This window comes from Rhipicephalus sanguineus, chromosome 6, assembly GCF_013339695.2.
Source record: "Rhipicephalus sanguineus isolate Rsan-2018 chromosome 6, BIME_Rsan_1.4, whole genome shotgun sequence".
In the NCBI taxonomy this organism is placed as follows: Eukaryota; Metazoa; Arthropoda; class Arachnida; order Ixodida; family Ixodidae; genus Rhipicephalus; species Rhipicephalus sanguineus.
Genome location: NC_051181.1, coordinates 33,316,365 through 33,335,311, shown reverse-complemented (window position 1 = coordinate 33,335,311; position 18,947 = coordinate 33,316,365). Strand labels below are relative to the sequence as shown.

At 48.0% G+C, this 18,947-nt stretch overlaps 2 protein-coding genes across 4 annotated transcripts; one reads left to right on the top strand and one right to left on the bottom strand.

Moving 5' to 3' along the window:
• The first annotated feature begins 12,414 nt into the window (after nt 1-12,414).
• Nucleotides 12,415-15,816, top strand: LOC119395683 (uncharacterized). 3 transcript variants are annotated; one of them, XM_049416735.1, is made up of 4 exons: nt 12,415-12,602; nt 13,918-14,000; nt 14,138-14,280; nt 15,517-15,816. In XM_049416735.1, the coding sequence occupies exons 1-4, from the start codon at nt 12,491-12,493 to the stop codon at nt 15,608-15,610; spliced, it is 432 nt and encodes a 143-aa protein (XP_049272692.1). In that variant the 5' UTR covers nt 12,415-12,490; the 3' UTR covers nt 15,611-15,816. The 3 variants fall into 3 exon arrangements, 2 of the variants coding, with proteins under 2 accessions (XP_049272692.1, XP_037518611.1); XM_037662683.2 differs by lacking the exon at nt 15,517-15,816 and adding an exon at nt 14,413-15,033; XR_005184290.2 differs by lacking the exon at nt 14,138-14,280 and having other exon boundaries at nt 12,425-12,602.
• A 1,792-nt stretch (nt 15,817-17,608) lies between these two features.
• Nucleotides 17,609-18,331, bottom strand: LOC119397178 (uncharacterized protein K02A2.6-like). The gene has a single exon (XM_037664616.1). It carries the CDS (start codon nt 18,329-18,331, stop codon nt 17,609-17,611), a length of 723 nt encoding a protein of 240 aa, XP_037520544.1.
• Nucleotides 18,332-18,947: the final 616 nt, after the last annotated feature.

Sequence of the window (18,947 nt, the reverse complement as noted above, 5' to 3'; positions counted from 1 at the left end):
AATTCGGCCTCAAATAATAGCAGGTGCAGCATAACTTACCTAAGCGTAAGACACCCTTACCTAAGCGCTCGTTTTGTCTCTATAGGCTCAGATACCTGTTTTCCCATTTTATAACCGCCTTGTTACTTTTACAGATATCTTTTAAAAGATTAGTTACTCCATCTTTCACATCTAGGGCGTCCAGTGTGCCCCACAAGTCCTCTTGGATCACACTGTTGAAGGCTCCCTTTATATCCAGAAATGCCAGCCACAAGGGCTTGTCTTCCGTTTCTGCTATTTCAATGCACTGCGTCAATAAAAACAGATAGTCCTCTAATCCAGCTGCTTTGTTTCCGGAAACCATTGTGTAGTTCTCCCAGCAACCCCTCATCCTCTACCCACGTCTACAGTCTTTCCTTTATAATCTGCATCACTAAAATGTACAGCACTGATGCCACTGCAAGGGACGGTAGTTGTTTATGTCAGCTATGGCCCTCTTTCCATTATAGATCACATTCATCCTGCGTGGCCTCCACCACGGAGTATCCAAGGTACCACGTTCCAGGAACTGGTTCCTTTTGGGTGAAACGCCACCGTTCGGTTAAGGATCGGTGAAACTGTAGCGGTAACTCGTTAGGTTTACGAAGTAACTGCAGAGAGAACGGCGTTTCTTCTGTAAACGTCCCACGACATTAAACAGGCGCACGCACGAAGCACATCATGCAGGGCAGGGTTGATAGCGCAAGGAAACTATCTCTCGCCTGTCCCGTGAGTATGCTGCATCCTGGTTTTCACTTCCAAGGCAGCTGCCGGGGGCGCAGCATGGTGCCGGGAGAGGCCACGTGCAGGAGGGATAGTTATCAGCGGAGCTGTTCTAAGGCTGGGCCGGACGACAGATTATTGCCGAGGATAGTCACGCTCCGGTTCCCAGTTGCCCTCATCGATGGCGTAACTGCCTCGGTTGCGGTAAAGTCACTGTAACGGGAAAAGTACCGCATTCGTTTTCTCTTCGCCGCCGCGCCATTTCGGTGGCTTCACGGTCCAGCTCGCTCGCCCATGGCCTCTGAGATTAGCCGGCGGCGCGCCGTTGCTCTCCCCCACTCTCTCCGATTACGCGCTCTGCGTGCGAATGGAACGGCCGCAGCAACGGCGCGACGCCGGCTAATCTCGGAGGCCATGGATCGCCTCGCTAGTGTCTCCCGGCCGCCGACGCACGGCGCTTTCGAGGGCGATTGTTTCTATGGCCTCAGAAAAGCGTGCAGGAATATTACGAAATCCCGTATCGTTTCAAAACTTCATTGCAAACCTGTCGGGGCATCGAAGCGCTGCGCGTTTGGGTGCAGCAACCGGCGGAAAATGGACGAAGCCCTCTTTGCTATTCCCAGCGGTAAAAAGGATGCCAAGCGACGGGCTGTGTGTGGCTGCACAGAATACGGCGGGAAAAATTTGTTCCCGCGACTGATACCCGCCTTTGTGAGGTAAGCGTTTCATTGAGAATTCGCGAATGTTGTTTCGGGAAATGTTTGCGTCTCCGCTGCACTAGTGCAGCTTGTTTCGCGTGCTTGCCGCAGAAGGTTCAAGCACAATAACATTGCCGGGAAGCTCTTAGTTATGTTTGGGGTAAAATATACGCTTTTGGGCTCAGATATAACAATCAGCGCGCCATGAAAACTGACTGCTACAGATTGGTATTGCGTGACGTGTCTGTATGACGAACATAAATAACGGGTGGTAACATGAAAATCATGGCACGCATGTCATGTAAGGCATGATTTACATGTTACCACCTGTCACTAACGTTCGTCATACAGAAATATCTTGTCATATCAATTTTGGTATATATGCATTTCATTAAACGACCGCAAGCGCCCCGAGACCATGTCATGCAAACCATGTTTTACATGGCATGCCTGTCATGATTTGCACGTTATACCCATTAACTTACCTTCGTCATACACTCTTGTCACGCCATACCAATTTTGGTGTGTATCAAGCTAGCGAAGCGGCCGCGAGCGCACCATGAGCATGGCATGTAAATCATGTCGTAGATAGCATGCATGTCATTATTTTCAGGTTATCACCTTTAATCAATATTCGTCATACAGTCATGTTATGTCATACCAAATTCGGTGTACATCCCATTAACGAAACGGCCAGGAGAGCACAAAGTCGTGGGCGGCTAGATAGATAGATAGATAGATAGATAGATAGATAGATAGATAGATAGATAGATAGATAGATAGATAGATAGATAGACAGACAGACAGACAGACAGACAGACAGACAGACAGACAGACAGATAGATAGATAGATAGATAGATAGATAGATAGATAGATAGATAGATAGATAGATAGATAGATAGATAGATAGACAGACAGACAGACAGACAGACAGACAGACAGACAGACAGACAGATAGATAGATAGATAGATAGATAGATAGATAGATAGATAGATAGATAGATAGATAGATAGATAGATAGATAGATAGATAGATAGATAGATAGATAGATAGATAGATAGATAGACAGACACGCTCAAAGTCACAGAGGTTCGCAATGAAATGCTTCGCACTTAATAAATGCCGACAGCGACGAAATGCCGCGCAGTTCGCATTTCTTTATCGCATCAGTACACGTGCGCGCGCGTGTAGGCAAGTGAAAACTGTCCCTATTTCTTTCCAGAGCACAACGGTATGCTTCATTCGGGGCTGCAAAGGCGCACGCAATGCGTAAAACATGCGTTACTCCGCGTGAAATCAACACCGCGCCACCACAGCTTTGGCTGCGCTGGACCAAATATGGCGGCGCGTAGGACGGTCGCTGTACTTTTCCCGTTCCAGTGACTTCAGGTGGCAGTAGGGGACTTTAGGTCGCGGCAGGGAGCGTACATGTGCGCGCCTCCGTCTTTTTATCCGTTTCTTTGTTAAACTCGTAAGAAGTACAAAGTACTCGATGCGCCCGTCTGCGAGAACTAGCGCTGCAGTGGCTGCCGCCTAGTTTTAAGCTGTAAAGTGAAAGAAAAAGTTGAAATTGCGGTTTTCTTGGGTACAGCGCGAAATGGAGGAGCACTACAATATAACAATAAAAAAACGAGTCATCTGTCTTTCCTTTTTTTTAAAGTTCTGGCTTGCCACGTATATGACTCTCTTTAAAAAGGCACGTCCACTCTCTTTGGGAGTCATTATACCCTCTTCGGAGAGAGAGAGAGAGACAAAGAGTCCGGATCCGAGCTCAGGATGAGGTTTCACTGACCTCCTCTAAGATGGTTAGTATATGGTTAAGGAGAGTTGCCCACGAGGAGGTTGTTTTGACCAGGTTCCCAACACAGGCCTCCCATGTATGTTTGAGCGGAGTGAATGGCGTTGAGGTGTATTGGCTCTGGGGCAGTGCCAGTATGTGTGGGATAGAGTCCCTATGGAACCGCACACTTGGCAATGAGGTGTATTTGGGGTTTGTTGTACTTTGTGTAGTGCAAACTCATTCGGTAGAGAGTGCGTTTGTGCTTGCCTTAAGAGCGCGGTATCTTTTCTCGAAAAAGTATGCGGTCAGTCGTGTAACCCACAAGAGAGTTAACGTGCCTCTTTAAAGAGAGTCATATACGTGACAGTAGGATTGGGCGTGTTGGTACAACATGATTAAGAGTGCTTAACAGCGCAAACGATAGGAGGGGATAGAAGAGAGAAAACAGAGCGCTGAACTGCCAACAATTTATTTCTTGCGAAAGTCTACGGTCACCAGTTCCACCAGTCGTGCGCGAAACACAATGTTATTGCACAAGTAACGGTAGGGGAGCGCTCTGTTTCCTCTCTTCTATCCCCTCCTGTCGTTTGCGCTGTTAAGCACTTTTTATCTTTGGCATATACGTGGCAAGTCAGGACTCTCTGAAAGGAGTCACACATACTCTTTTTTTCTTAGAGTGTACACATCAAACGCAAAGAATAAGCGGTCCATTTGGGCATTTGGGACGACTTGCAGTTTTTGTAGACCATATTCTGCTGCGACGCGCGTTTTTTCAAAAACAAAATTCGGCAGATCTCACGTACCGTGGGAATCGATGTTATGCGAAGCATGCGCAGGAAGGTGACTGTGTCGCTATTTTTCGCATTGAGCGAAACGTTGCGGAATGGCGGTAGAGAGATGTACAAATGGTATACGACATACATATTTTGAAGAGTCGCACATGTATTATATAACCAGTTGTTTACAGTTCCTTAACGATGCCAACAGCAACATGGGTGTTACCAACACCAAACGCAGTAAGCTGACATGTAGTGCTTATATTCTTCAATAGTGGATAGCACGAATTCGAATAGGACAATGAAGGAACACAGATGCACAGGACAGGCGCTACACACCGCTAAGCATTATTCAGAAAAGTTTCCCTAGGTATATACACAGTGGAGTGCCACGCGCAGGCGCACTGCACATACGTTACAGTGACAGTTGCAGTTGTTAGAGTTGCGTTACAGTTGTTATGCTTATGCTTATCCGTTATGACGCAGAACGCACACACGTTTCACGAACCTGTGTGTATATGTGGATGGGATTCAGGACAGTTCTTGAATAAAGTCATCATCACCGTGTTCAATGAGCACCAGCAGCTGGACATCCGTTCGTGATCGCGGCTACGAACAGTCTAAGTGTAGTAAAGTGCGAGGTATATAGTAGAGGTGATGGAAACCGCGGATGGCTTTTACGAAGAAATGATCTATGATGCCTTCTGTCCTGGACGTAGCACCGAGGTCTTGTGCTGCCCTCTCCACACACAAGCCGTCTTTCATGCCGTCTAAGAACCATGCGTTGTTGGGTTTCGAGAAATCAATGCTGAAGTCACCGGCAATCATGATCCTCTCGGCAGATCCTCTCGGCAGATTTATTGTAGGAAGCATTGAGCCCGGTTTTTGCGTAATCCCCGTGGTCGACGTTGTGGACCACGTCGACGAGTGGATGGTAGCCCAAGCGTCTTCCAGGGGTGCTCTGTCTTGAGCTCCCTAACTTTCCTTGCGTCGACCGCTGTGGTGTAGTGGTTACGGTGCTCGGCTGCTGACCCGAAGGTCACGGGTTCGATCCCGGCCGCGGCGGTCGCATTTCGATGGAGGCGAAATGCTTGAGGCCCGTGTACTGTGCGATGTCAGTGCAGGTTAAAGAATACCAGATGGTTAAAATTTGCGCAGCCCTTCACTATGGCGTCTCTCATAATCATATCGTGGTTTTGGGATGTAAAACCCCAACAATTACTACAATTATCACTTTCCTTCCGTGTCATTGTGTATGTTCACGGTTACTGCGTTGATTGAGACTTTGCTAACAATCCCCTGTGGCACATACCCGCATAACATGAACTCTGGTATGCGGGTTGTGCCACATGTGACTGAGAGAAAGGGTTTCACGATGTACGCGACAGGTATTTTGCGTTATTCATGTCATCACGAGTGAATCGTGTTCGTCATACACTCATCCTATGCTATGCAAATTTTGGTATATTTCAACCTATGGAGACGACCGGGAGAGCGCCCAGACGTAGGCGGCTAGATAGATAGATAGATAGATAGATAGATAGATAGATAGAAACGTCCAAAGTGCCTGAGGTTCGCTAAGAAATGCTTCGCATTTAAAAACATCGCTGATCCCTCCGCCATAGGAATCGGTATAACGCGAAAGTAAAACATGTCTTTACAGTAGTTGAACGCTTACAGTACATTGATATAAGGGAGCTTGCACAATGTCTCTTGGTGTTTGACAGCTATAGCAAGGTTTAACGTGGATGCACCCACGTTGACGCTTGGTGGCACATCTCCATCCCGACGACTAACGTCCATGATCAATAATTAAACAAAGCTTTGTGGTAGCTGTAGTAGTTAACGGTGAGAGCGTAATCAGCGAAAGCGGTGTAACAGCCAGAAGAGCGTCGCTGATTATACGCAGAACTTGGGCATGTGGCCTCCCGCCGCATGGTAAGGAGTTATTGAACACCACGGCGGGACTAGAGGGAAACGCAACGCGTGTCGTATCTACCCTATATAGCCCGGCCGCGTTTTAAAGACGATAGTCTTTCCTGGGGAACTTAGACGCAGAAATGTTAGGTCTGTCTCTCTGTCTTTCTTTCTGTTTATCTGTCTGTCACCCGATTCAGCCACGTGGCCAAAGTTTAACCACTTTCTGAACGCCCAGCCATCATGCACTGGTATCGCCGTTCATACTTGTGAACACTGTCGATCAAAAAGCAAATATTACGCATACCTGAGGCGCAACATGAATACAAAAGTATTAGGTGGTGTGTTCCTTTACTAGAAAATACATAGATACATAATTCTAAAGACCCTAATGTTCCTTGCGCTCTGCTAAAATGCTAGTGTTTTTTGGGCTGCGCTGCAAATGCGACGCTAGGAGCCAGATGCTGCGATTCAACATAGAGGAGGAGGACTCATGTGGTACTGCCAGCAGAAGACTATCGTCTTTCGACGGAATTTGCAGCGAAGCACGCAGATAGGCGGCCAATTTTTTTCCTCGGGGCGAGCGTAAGCGGGGAACGCGGTGTTACAGCCAGGCTAGTGTGGCTCAGAGCCGTATATAGGGAGAGTTTGGCGAATGGGCGGGGCAGTGACGTCGCGGCGCGGCGATGACGCCATTCACGTCACCGCCACGCCTCCGCTCCGGCGCCGTCCGCCATATATAGTCTTTCCGCGCGACGGGCGCACGGCTGAGGTCATGTACGCGCTGCTCATTCGTGATATCTAGCGCTGCTAAGCAAATGGCGAAAGCGAAATTTTGCAAGCACATTGTTATACAAGTTTAATGAAGAATATACACAGAATTATATGTGTCCAAATGATCGAGAAACTGACTTCTAGAGTTGTGTAGCCCGATTTGAGTCCACGACGTTCTACGCAACGCGCTGTGCCTTTAGAGCGCAGCTCCTATGCGCCCGTTCCTGCGTTGATCGGCGTCGCCGTTGGCGTCGTCGGCGTAACCGATAGAGCGAACGAGGACGAAAGGATGTAAGTCTGTCGATATCACGAGCCACTGGCCTCTAACATCGCTTTCTTTCTCCGTCACGCGCGCTCGCCCTTCCGTCGGAGATCGTGCGCATGCAAGGCTGGCAGGTGCGCTGCGACTGTCTCGCTTGTCGTGACGGGTATGTCGATGCCAGCGTTTCGCTTGGTTCGTGACGCCTGCAATGCACAGAGTGGTGTGCGATAGCACTCGAGCCCGCTGGCAGTTTCTGTGGCAATATGTAACGAATGTTTCAATGCGGATAGCCAGAGCTTCAAACACAGCTGGCGTTGCCTCAACACAAAGCTGCGGTCAGAATTCACATGAGGGAGTATCGTAATCATCGGTGACTTTTCGTGCTATGAATACCTGTGGGTTTACGTCTACTTTGGTTTGTTTTCTTGATTAATTTTTTTTAACTTAGGTTCAATAATAACGACGCTTTGTAATGTTTATGACGCTGAAGACATTTAGTACGGTCCTGGCGCTTCTCTGCACAGTGACATCGTGTGAAGTTTTTCGACCCTGCGATGATGCTCGCTCCGAAGTTGGAGTTGAACTGTTGAGTGTACTGTGTATATAACATTGATTTCTTTATTTTCTTCGGGAGCGGAGTGCCGGCGAGTGCGCAAGATCACTACAGTCAGAAATCGGATCTCCCATGCTCGCGCTTTCAGCTGTATGGGTGTTCATGCAATCAGATATTCGACCTTTTGAATGTCATGGTCATTAAAAGGTTGCTTTTACGGCGAGCGCCTTAGGTGCCTCATGAAACGCGCGAATTCACTGGAGTCCCGAGGCTTCGGTGCCAACACGAGTGAGGCAAAAAATCACGTGATGACGTCACCAGGACCTCGTAGATAGCTCAAATTTGTGACGTGTTAACGACGTCATGCTGACGTCGGATTACGTTACGGCATCTGATACTGTCATCACATGGAATCGGCGCTTTGCAAAGCCTGTGTGATTGGCCCATCAATCATGGAGGCAATGCAGGACCCGGGGACGTGCAGAAAGCTTGCAAAGCCTCCGATCTCGGAGGCAGTAAAAATCATGTGATGACTTCACTAGGGCGTCATAGATAGCTAGAATTTATTACGTCACAATGACTTCATGTTGACGTCAGCTTACGTTACGTCATCCTTTAACGCCATCACATGACATCGGCGCTTTGCACAGCCTCTGTGATCGGTGGGCCGATCACGAAGGCAGTGCAAATCGGAAAAGTCATGTAATGACGTCATCGCGAGAAGTCACGTTATTCGACGTAATCATGACGTCACAAGCTTTGGTCGTATACGGTGACGTCATTACGTGTTGATTTTTCACATCCCTCGTGTTGATGCCGCCGACGCGGGACGCCGATGCCGCTGACGCCGGCGGTCAATTTTCGCGTTTGCTGAGGCATCTAAGGTTTTCGCCAGAGCAGGTGCAGGGCCCCTAGAAGGCGTGTATTCAATGAAAACAATACTTCGTTCTGCTAGTCCGTGATAGCGGACATCCTGTTGGTTTCCTTTAGAAAATCATTTTTCTGCTCAACTTCTTCACGCTCTATACTTCCTAATCATGAAATTTCATCGAGTACATGAGGGCCCCTTTCTATAGTAGAAGAGGTACCTGCACGAGCTCAGAAATCCTGCACTATACGTGCATGACTAAAAAGGGCAAGGCACATTCGCTTAGCACAGAGGCGCGGATTAATTTACATGCACGGATTAAGCGTGAAACTGGTAGCATGTTGTCGTGCCTGGGTATTTGGATCCATCCCTCCTCGGCAACCAGGTTGTTGCTACGATAGGGCAGCGTCGTACCCGGACTCCGTTTGGTAGCGTAGTCGAGTCTCCGGGTTGAGGAACTGATGCTAGCAAGATGGGAAAACAATAACAAGTTTACTGGCACATTTCATACTCTCAATTACATCATGACAAAGTCAGAGTTCAGCGACGAGCGAATTGGATGAGCCTGTTACCGAGGGCTCAGAGACCCATTTCTCACTCAGCACCGTCGTTTTACCCCTCAGACTGGCTCCTCCTTCTTGATGACCACCAATCACACACACGACCCCACCCACCATGGCACAGTCCATTTCACTGTCGCTGAGGGGTCGTTGCACTCTTGAAACGGCAAGGGTCAGATGGTCAACGGCACGCTTGTGGGGGAAGCAAGGCGACAGGTTCCTCGGGCTCGTTCCTCGTACTCTTCTTTTCCCCGAAGGGCAGAACGTGCTTGCTCCTCCAGTTCTTCCCCGAAGGGCAGAACGTGCTTGCTCCTCCAGTTCTTCCCCGAATGGCAGAAAAGGGTCTGCGGCGACTCCTGTCTAAAGATACAGGTCATGTCGTTTCGGCAGCATACCAAGTCAAGCCCAGGTGGCCCTGGTGTCTCTGGCTTTGCCGTCCCCGACTTTGAGGTCGAGATTCTGCCCATTGTCGATCGCTTGCCGTCTCGGGAATTCCGTTTCCAGGAAGGATGCAGGTGTTCTAGCAGTGTGAGAACGCCTCGCCCGCCGATTCTCATGGTCAGCGCTTCGCCACCGACTGCCAGTCATAACAATGTGCACAAGCGGCACACAGCGGTAAATGACACCATAGGCTGACAGTGTCAGAAACGCAGACCACATAACGTACAACACATGCCAGATTACCGCCGCAGCTGACGCGCGGCGACACCAACCCGCGATATCGAAATAAATCTTCCCCTCACGACATCACGGTAACATCCCAATCTCGTGCTCAGAACACGCGATAAATTACATAAACGCAACACATCAGGTTTGACACGTGATCGCTGCAAAATTTCAATCTGCCCAAGCTTTCGAAACGCGAACCACAGAACTCCTTTTACAGCGAAAGCTGTTATGAGATTATTTCAACGGCCGTTTTTGGCGCCGTAGTTGTCCGCCGCCGCCGGTGTCCGTAACCGCTATCGTACGAAATAAGAAAAAAGAGGGAATAAGAAAAAATTTCCAGGATGGAAAAGGTTCGAACCTGGGCCTTCTGCGTGGGAGCCCAGTGTCCTACCTCGGAGCCATGCCGGTGCTTGAAACTGCGTTGCAAAAGGACCCTATACAGGCTTCATGTCGGCAAGGAACCACATTAACATATGTAATGTAGTGTGGTCGAAGAGTAAAATAACAACCAGGCGTCACACAAACGCGAATTCTGTAACCGGGCATCACACAATGCGAATTGCGCAACGAGTGGGTTGTTGAATGCTTCCAACCCATTACAAAGGCCTCTGCGATAATTCTTCATCGTCATCAGCCACAGCATCAACAAAGTGCACATAATGTCTTACAGGTGTTTAGCGAGTACCACGGTTCTCCGCAGAATGACGAAAAATTGCATAGTGGCTGCTTCCCTATTTCACAAAAATTATGATGATCTATAGCATAGTGGGTTCCTCGCAAGTGCACTTCTATTGGTTGCCAAGGAAGCCCATAAGGCTCTCATGACCCATTTCCTCAGGCTCTCAATAAACTCCCTCTCTCTCTCTCGCTCTCCGTTTCTCTGGTTAACGTATGTTAAAAGCGTGCTGGGACAGTTAAATAACGACCGGGCTTCACACAATACCAATTACGTAACTAGTGGGTCGTTTAAAGGTTCCAACCCATTACAAAGGACTCAGGCATAATTCTTCATCTCCATCAACCGTCGCATCAACAAAGTGCACATAATGCCTTACAGATGGTACCTCGCTTCTCCGCAGAATAACGAATAATGCCGTGGTGGGTGCTTCCCAACTTCCCAAAAATTATGAGTGCTGGCGTAGTGGGTACGTTGCTAATGGACTTGTATTAGTAGCCACAAAAAAGTTTATAACGGGCTCTAGAAATGCCGCTGTTCCAGCTTTCGCTGTGACTGTGCTGCGCTTTCCGCGCAGGCCTGGCGTTTTTTTCAGCGTGACAAACTGATTTTTAAAGTTTGTGCGCCTGAAAGGGCCGCATTGCACAACGAATAATAAGTTTGTGTTTATGGTGCGTTGTGTGCAATACCAGCAATATTCAAGCGAAATACTCGAGTACCTATCTCGCATAACACGTAGCAGTCGGTCGGGGTCCATTTGCTGCGTCTGATGTTTCTAATCTAAAGGCGTCGTAGCTTCTTTTCCTTGGGAAGCCTAAAAAGGCGGAAACCCTGCGCGCTGCTGTTTGAGCAGCCAACCGCGCAACAACGGCCCATCGCGCGTAACAAATTCACGTATGAATGCTAGGAGCAGTCGCCATGAATACGCGCGCGAGACCATACCCGGCTTCGCACAAGAGCTTCGCAAACTACGCGCGCTCCAGAGCAATCGTGTAAATGCGGCGCGCCGGCGCCTCGCAGTCGCGGCTCTGCCAGACTCCGCGCTGCGCTGCCGCCACTGCCGCCCGCCACCGCCGGCGATGAGAGAGGGTTTACGTCACGAGAAGAGGGCGGCGCTGGGGCGGGGCGCGGAAAGCGGCGAGATGAAAGAATCGCCAAATTCTCCCGAAGGGTATATAAGGCTCTGGGGTGGCTTAGCCAGTCGACACATGCGCGCATCGCAGAGCTATTTTTAATATATGCTATGAGGAAAGCCAACGCTTGGGCTAAGGTTGCCCCCTCGCTGTGTGTTAAGGCGTTGAAAAAATTGCACTTTTCCTATTGGAAACGCGCCGAATGGGACGCACGCGTAGCCACGTTGTGCGTAGCAACGACCCGTTGCAGCAGCTAATCGCGGAGGCCAGGGTCATAATGCATTACTTCACTTTACCGCTCCCAGACGGCGACACCACCCCGCCGACCAAAAGCAATGTGAGAGGAAAGTGTGAGGTATAAATTGCGCGTTTGTAAAGCCTCCAGAGTGTGTGTGACCGTGGCACAGTGGATAGCGCGTGGGTTCGACTCCCTTGATGGAACTTTTTTTATTTGCCATTTGATTTCACTCCAGCGATCCCCAAGACAGCAAGCAGCTCGCTGCAAAGGCTTACACATCGCTTTACCTTTGCGCAGACCTGGTACTACAGTGGTGATCCCGTCCCAGCGCCCGCGACCATACCGAAGTCATCGATTCGTCACAGAAGTCGTCACATCCAGCCCGTCAACGAAAGCTATAAAAAAAGCAACCAGCCCACTCGATCGATCCGCATGGCCGCAAGCAGCTCGCTGCAAAGGTTTACACATAGCTTTACCCTTGCGCAGCTAAAGTGCTTTGTTGTACACTGTTAAAACGAGCCATCATTTTGACAGCGACCTCTTTATCTTTTTTGACGAGCCGTCGGCGTCAAATGGGAAAGACGGCGACTCTCTTGTCAACGAGCGAGCGGAGAGAAAGAGAGACGAGAGAAAAATGAGAGAGAAAGTTCCAGCGCGCCTCGGTTGGCTACCGTACATCACGTGACACGTCGCTCTCTCAGCGGTTACCTCTCCAAGAAAAAGAGTGGAGGAGGCAGAGCCGCCACAGCGCCGGAGAGAGAGAGAAAGAGCCGAGAGAGCGGGTACTGCTGGTACGCCGGTACATTCCAACGTGTTTCTTCGATCTTTGTGCGTGCTTCTTCCATGTCGGTTTGGTGCGCCATTTTGTCTTTTTTTTTTGCGTGGCGTGCGAGTGCCTGTGCAACGCGCGTGTGTGCTTTGGAGCTGCAGCCTCAACTCGAGTGCACGTGTAAAGGTGAGTGTACTGTTCTACTTATATACTACTTTCGTCTGTTTACACCTTCGGCTGTGCACGGTTTAACAAGGCACTTCGTTTGCGTGTAGCAAAGAAGTAAGCTCTAGTTTTCGCGCGTTGTGGAGGCGACTCCCATCGCTCGTCTGTTCTGCTTTTTGCGGTATGCATTCGAGCGATGTGCTTTCGCACCGAGGCTGAACCACGTGCAGCAATTTTCAAGCGTCAGCTTGCATCTAGTGTGATAAAAGAAGAAAAAAAAAATGAATAAAAATGTTCCAGTGAAAAAAAAAAAAAAAAGCTCAAACGTACGAGGAATATTGGCGCGCGTTTTTGAGTAGAGTGCACTTTTCGCGCACTTTCGATGGCGATTGAAAGTGGTTAAAACGGCGCGAGGACTGGGATCGAGTGGAGGAACTCTAGTGGGCCATGTACGGCCGAGTACGTTCAGAGCACTTGAAAAAGATGCTCAATAGGGTCCTCAATTAGTATAAGACTTTATTTAGTTGTTTCTTTTTGCTTTTCATCTTTTCGTTGGTATACATGCGCTAATGCTGATCATGATCATCTGCAACTCTGACGACTTGCTAATTCGTAAAAGTACACGTCAACTATAAATTAAGTTTTTTTTTGTATTGTAGTGTGGCTTAAAACTGCATTTCTTGTGCAATTTACTCTCTCTGTTTCTTGATCGTTTCCCGGCAAAGGATGCAGACGTTGGTATCCGATAGCGATTGGCCAGCTAGCCCTATTCTGATTCACGAATCGCAATCGAAATTGACCTTGTAACATGCAAACGGGAGCAGGGGCGTAGCCAGAAATTTTTTCAGGGGTAGGGGGGGGGGGCGCACCGCCTTCATTTCGGGGGTTGGGGGCACCTCCTTGAAATGGTCATTTTTCGCTCTGTATGCAAAAGAATTTCGGGGAGGGCACGGGCCCGGTGTGCCACCCCCTGGCTACGCCACTGAACGGGAGCGCTGAAGCATTGCGAAAAAAAAAAAAAAAGACCAAGACGCGAAAGACGGAGTTTGTATTGAGAAGCATTACACCAAGAGCATCCACGCGCGTGCCCCGACTTTGAATTTTTTCATAGAAAATTTAAAAGTGCCGCCTATCAAACGAGCAGCTGTCACTGCGTAAAAATGGAGAAACTGGATTAAATTGCAATGTTCTCGACATGTGTAAGGATTTAAAACACAGCAGGGTGAGGAGGAGGCTAAGGGATTTGTCAAGTGCTTGCAAGTTAGTATGCAAGTTACTGCATGTAACTATCGAATGGATGTGATTGACTGACTGCTAATCGCTCCAATCATTTCAGGTTCACAGGACAGGTCTGAAAGGTCAACGTCAATCATATTTGGCCGTGGATATCACTGCAACTTTGGCACTCGACCAAGCGAGGTATGTACTCAGTATCTCGGAATTTTTTTTTTTTCTGCGTGTTTTAACATTGCTGAGGACATGTGTGTGTCATTTGTAAAGAAAGACCACACCCTAAATGGGGTCTTCTGAATTAGTACCTCAAGTTTAATGTGCAGGCCAACTGCCTACATGCACCCACGCCACAGCTGCGACGTATTGCCCCACTGTCAGCGCATAAGCCTTCTGGCATAGGTGTATATCAACCTCAAGCATACTTGGCTGTGGATGTCACTGCAACTTTAACACTCCATGAAGCGACGTATGTATTGAATATCTCTGGAATTTATTGTCTCCGTGTTTTAAAATTTCTGAGGACACGTGTGTCGCTTGTAAAGACAAATCAGACCCTAAATAGGGTCCTCTGAACTAATACCTCAAATTTAATGTGCAGGCCTACTCACCCCATGCACCCAAGCCACAGCTGCAACATATTGCCTCGTCAGCGAAGTCAGCTCATAGGCGCATACTTCTAAAGTATATTTCATGGAAACACATCTCAATGTCATGATTTCTTGTCACATTTGCGAGACTGCAGTGCAGAACTTGTACAAATATGAGAGACACTACAGAGTTCATTCAAATGTTCATAATGTTAATGTAGCATGTGTAAATCAGGGCTGCTCGAAACATTTCAAAACATTTAATGCACTGCGTGTGCTTGTTTCACGCAGTCATGTTGGAGATGATGTTGCTTCTGTGTCATCTGGACAAGAATTTAGATGTCCTCATATATTTCGTGATGTCAAGTTTTCTTTTTTTTTTTTTAAAGAGGTTGGGCACGTTAAGAAGCATATTTCTTCTAGTGTTGCCACTGCCTGTTGTTTGTAAACTGTAAAAAAGTGTTTTCAAGTGCAAAATCATTCACGTCTCATGTAAGTTGCTTTCATGGCAGCATTGTGTGTCCAAGACAGAGTGTGACACAATGTGAGGAAGATCTTGCAGCACCTAGCAGTGCAGGCCAAGATTTCACCAGTGTTGATGTTTAACAAGTTTCAGGGCATGATAATGAGGTTTGTAAAAGTAGACAGCTGCCACAAGTGTGCATGTAGCCTATACTGGAACTTAGTGGTCTAGATGCGATTCATGGCAGAGCTCCTGAAGTGAAGCAAAATGACCTTGCAGAATTACGGTTTAGAGTATGTGTTTATCCCTCTACATTATGAGCAGCTATTTCTGTTACTAGAAATAATACACGGTTTGTTTGTGCAACTGTGGGCTCTTTTTACATTTTATATTTGTTATTACCCTCCATGCTTACTTGGGAACATTATGCATCAGAGCATATACATGTAGCTAGTTCAGTATGCGACAAATATGGTCACATTTGCTGCTCAGCATTTCTATCTGGTGTCCTTTGATTTCATCATACAGTGTCTCTCACACAATGCAGCATAGTTTATACATTTCCGGCGTTTCACATCTGAAACCCAAATATGTGATTGGCATAGTTTATGGCGCATGGATTTATTCTGTCATTCTCTTTTGTTTACTCCAGGTACATTGGACAGATCAACCGGACCAAAAGGCGGGGTAAAGGAAAAGGCAGCGGAATAGGACCAAGGGTGCTCAGCCTTATCAAAGCGCTTTGAATAATAAATGTGCAAGTATTGACAAAAGCTTTCGATGCATATTTTATTAGGTACTACCCATGTCGAGTGATGGTCGCATGGTGAGGTACACCACTCTACAGTTCATAGTGACACAGAATACACTTCATCTCTTGGGCCATCATACTAACAATGCAGCTGCATTTCATGTTGAGAGTCTCTTGTCACCTCGCAGAGAAAATGCTACATTGATGGTCTCATAATAGCATTGACAAAAAGACGTACAGGTCGGTTGTATTTTGAGTTCACGAAAAAGATGTCAAAATGAAAGAACACCGTCATTTGCAAATGACGGTGAAATGTTATCAATCTGACAGGTCGGTTGTGTTTTGAGTTCATGAAAAAGACGTCAAAATGAAAGAACACCGTCATTTGCAAATGACGACCTTCAGTTATTTTGATAGTTACATTTTATCAATTTGACGGTTTGCTTGTATTTTGAATTGACGGGAAAGACATCAAAATGATAAAATATTACCATCATTTGAAAATGACGGCCTGCCATCATTTTGACGGCCATATGCTTGGAAATAGAGCTGCCAAGATTTTCCCGTCATTTTGACAAAATTTTTTTTACAGTGTATCTTCTACCACTGTAGTTCTTTCAATAGCCTTTGCGGATCGCTCAGTGTGCCCTTGAAATGCTGGCGCACGTGGAGTTAGAAAAGGAAATGAAATCTATGAAAATCTGGTTTAGAGAAAAAGTAACCGCATAAAGAAATGATTTCGCAGCAAAGCTTCTACTGAGTGAACAAAAAGTGTCAGCATGCCGCGCAGAACTCAACGACGCATTGCCAGCATAGGCTTCTTGAGCAAAGAATACGATGCGATAAAAGCTGCAAATGACAAGATGCGTGCCGAGAATGCATCTTTAACAAAATCGAATGACGACCTGAAGAGTGCGAATGCTAGCCTGACAAGGAAATTGTCTCACTTAGAACAATACACGCGCTTAAACAATATAGAAATTCGATATGCAGCAAATGAGAACCTTCCACAACCTATAAGTGATATTGCTTCAAAGGTTCAGTGTGAAGTAGGATCAGCAGACATCGACATATTTGCACAGCGTTACGTGAACGAGGACGTATGAAAGGACACAATACAGGCGCTGACAAGTTTGGCAGTTTGTAGCATGCGCTGTGGGTGTTGTGTACTTGTGTGGGTGTTGTGTCTTGTGGTAAGAAGTACGTTGGGCAAACGGGCAGATGCTTGAACGAGCGTTTAAAAGAGCATTACTATCATGCCACCACAGCTGTTCAAGGTCATCTCGGCATACATTGTAGATATTGTGGGTGTAAACCAGAATTTGAAAACTGCGCCGTTGTCGCGAAACACCGCGAGCAGCTCATACGCGAAATCATTGAAGCTAATCAAATCCAACAGCTGGGTGACCTCTGTGTAAGCATGCCATCAGTTGCCCTAACCAAAAAGGAAATCGCGTATCTGGCTTTGATGCAATAGGTTTGTGCGTTTGTGCTGATGTGTGCTGGTGTTATCAGCTGTATATATTTCTAGCGTTTTCGCTAATAAAATTCAGTTGAAGTCAGCGCCTGTGTTGTGTTCTTTCATACGTCCTCGTTCACGCAGCGCTGTGCAAATATGTCGATTACAAATCACCAACTAGCCCATGCTGCCGTTCTCTCCAGCAGACATCGACACAGTGCACAGAGTGCCTACACCGCGAAATCCTAAAGCAAACAATGTCATTGTACGATTTGTTTCACGGGATAAGAAAACCGAATTCCAAAGGAAAGCTCGCCAAGCTCGCTTGACCGCAAGAGACCTTGGAAGCAGGCAGGAGCACACAGCAGTGTTCTTCAATGATCACTTGAGTCCGAAAAACAAGTCGCTATTCTCTGAACCATTGAAATTGAAAAAGAATCATCAGTGGCAGTTCCTGTGGACTGAACAGAGCGTGATTAAAGCCAGAAAGAGTGCAGCAAGTCATGCGCACAAAATATCTTGGCGACATCTTTCCTAGGCGGCCAGTTGGGACGTAGCTGGGAGGACTCTGTATCTCAGCTGACGTCCCATCAACAGCTGGGCTGGACTGAAGCCATCGACTCCCGGAGTGTCCCGATAACTGAGCAGAGGGAGGTGAGGATCTTTGGACTTGCGGAACAGGTCCTTGACTGTCCGTACCATCCTCTCTGCCTCTCCGTTTGACTGGGCGTAGTGTGGGCTACTAGTTGCATGGTTGAAGCCGTAAGACGCTGCAAATGCCGCAAACTCTTGCGACGAGAACGATGGGCCGTTGTCCGACCTGACGTCTTGTGGGATTCCGTGGCGTGCGAAGATGCTTTTGAGAGCATCGATGACTGCCCGAGCTGTAGTGCTTCTCAGGGTCACCACCTCGGTTAACCTCGAGTAGTCGTCCACCACTAGGAGGGACGTCTGGCCATTGAGATAGAACAAGTCCATTCCGAGAAATTCCCAGGGACGTCCAGGTAGCGCTGTGGAGACTAGAGGCTCTGCAAGGTTCACACGGGTGGAAGCGCACTGTTCGCAGTTGCTGACGAGAGAGGCGATGTCTGCTGAGATACCCGGCCACCAAACCAACTCCCGAGCTAGGGTTTTGGTCCTGTTGATGCCCTGATGGCCTTCGTGCAACAGCGTCAAGACCACCGGCCGAAGAGACGACGGGATGACATTCCGGGGGCCTTTCAGCAGGATACCGTCGCAGACAGAGAGCTCGTCCATCACGGAGGCGTACTTGGACACGTGCAGAGGTAGCTTGGTCTTTCATGGTCAACCTTGCTGGCAGAAGGAGATGAGGGCCTTGCACTCTCCATCAGATTTTTGTGCCTGTCGTACATCTTCGGGGCTGAGTTGCAAGACTTCCGACATGCAGCCGACTACTTGTGTTGCGAAGAGTTCCACCGTATCTACAGGAGTGGATGTCTTGTGGGTGATACGTGATAAGGTATCTGCTGTTGCTAGCAGTTTTCCTGGCACGTGCAGCATGCGAAACTGGTACTGCATTGTCTTGAGCCGTAGTCTCTGAATACGAGGCGGCAACATATCCAGTTCTGTCTTGCCCAGAAGTGAAACGAGAGGCAGGTGGTCGGTCTCGACGTCGAAGGTGATGCCACGGACAAACTCGTCGAACCTTCGGATAGCCCACGTCGTTGCCAAAGCTTCTTTTTCGGTCTGGCTGTAACGCTGTTCGGTACCCGTAATCGACCTCGAAGCGAATGCGACTGGGCGACGCTCTCCCGAGGGTTGAGTCTGCAGCAATACTGCGCCGAGTCCGAAAGAGCTTGCATCTGCAGACACTGTCGTGGCATACGACGGGTGGTACTTGGCCATGCACTTG

Bases quoted from the DNA above. Each gene is read 5' to 3' on its own strand.
- LOC119395683 (XM_049416735.1), top strand. From the start codon at position 12,491: ATGTCGGTTTGGTGCGCCATTTTGTCTTTTTTTTTTGCGTGGCGTGCG. The intron at 12,603-13,917 runs GTGAGTGTACTG...CAATCATTTCAG, and splicing joins ACTCGAGTGCACGTGTAAAG to GTTCACAGGACAGGTCTGAA. The intron at 14,001-14,137 runs GTATGTACTCAG...TTTAATGTGCAG, and splicing joins TTGGCACTCGACCAAGCGAG to GCCAACTGCCTACATGCACC.
- LOC119397178 (XM_037664616.1), bottom strand. From the start codon at position 18,331: ATGGACGAGCTCTCTGTCTGCGACGGTATCCTGCTGAAAGGCCCCCGG.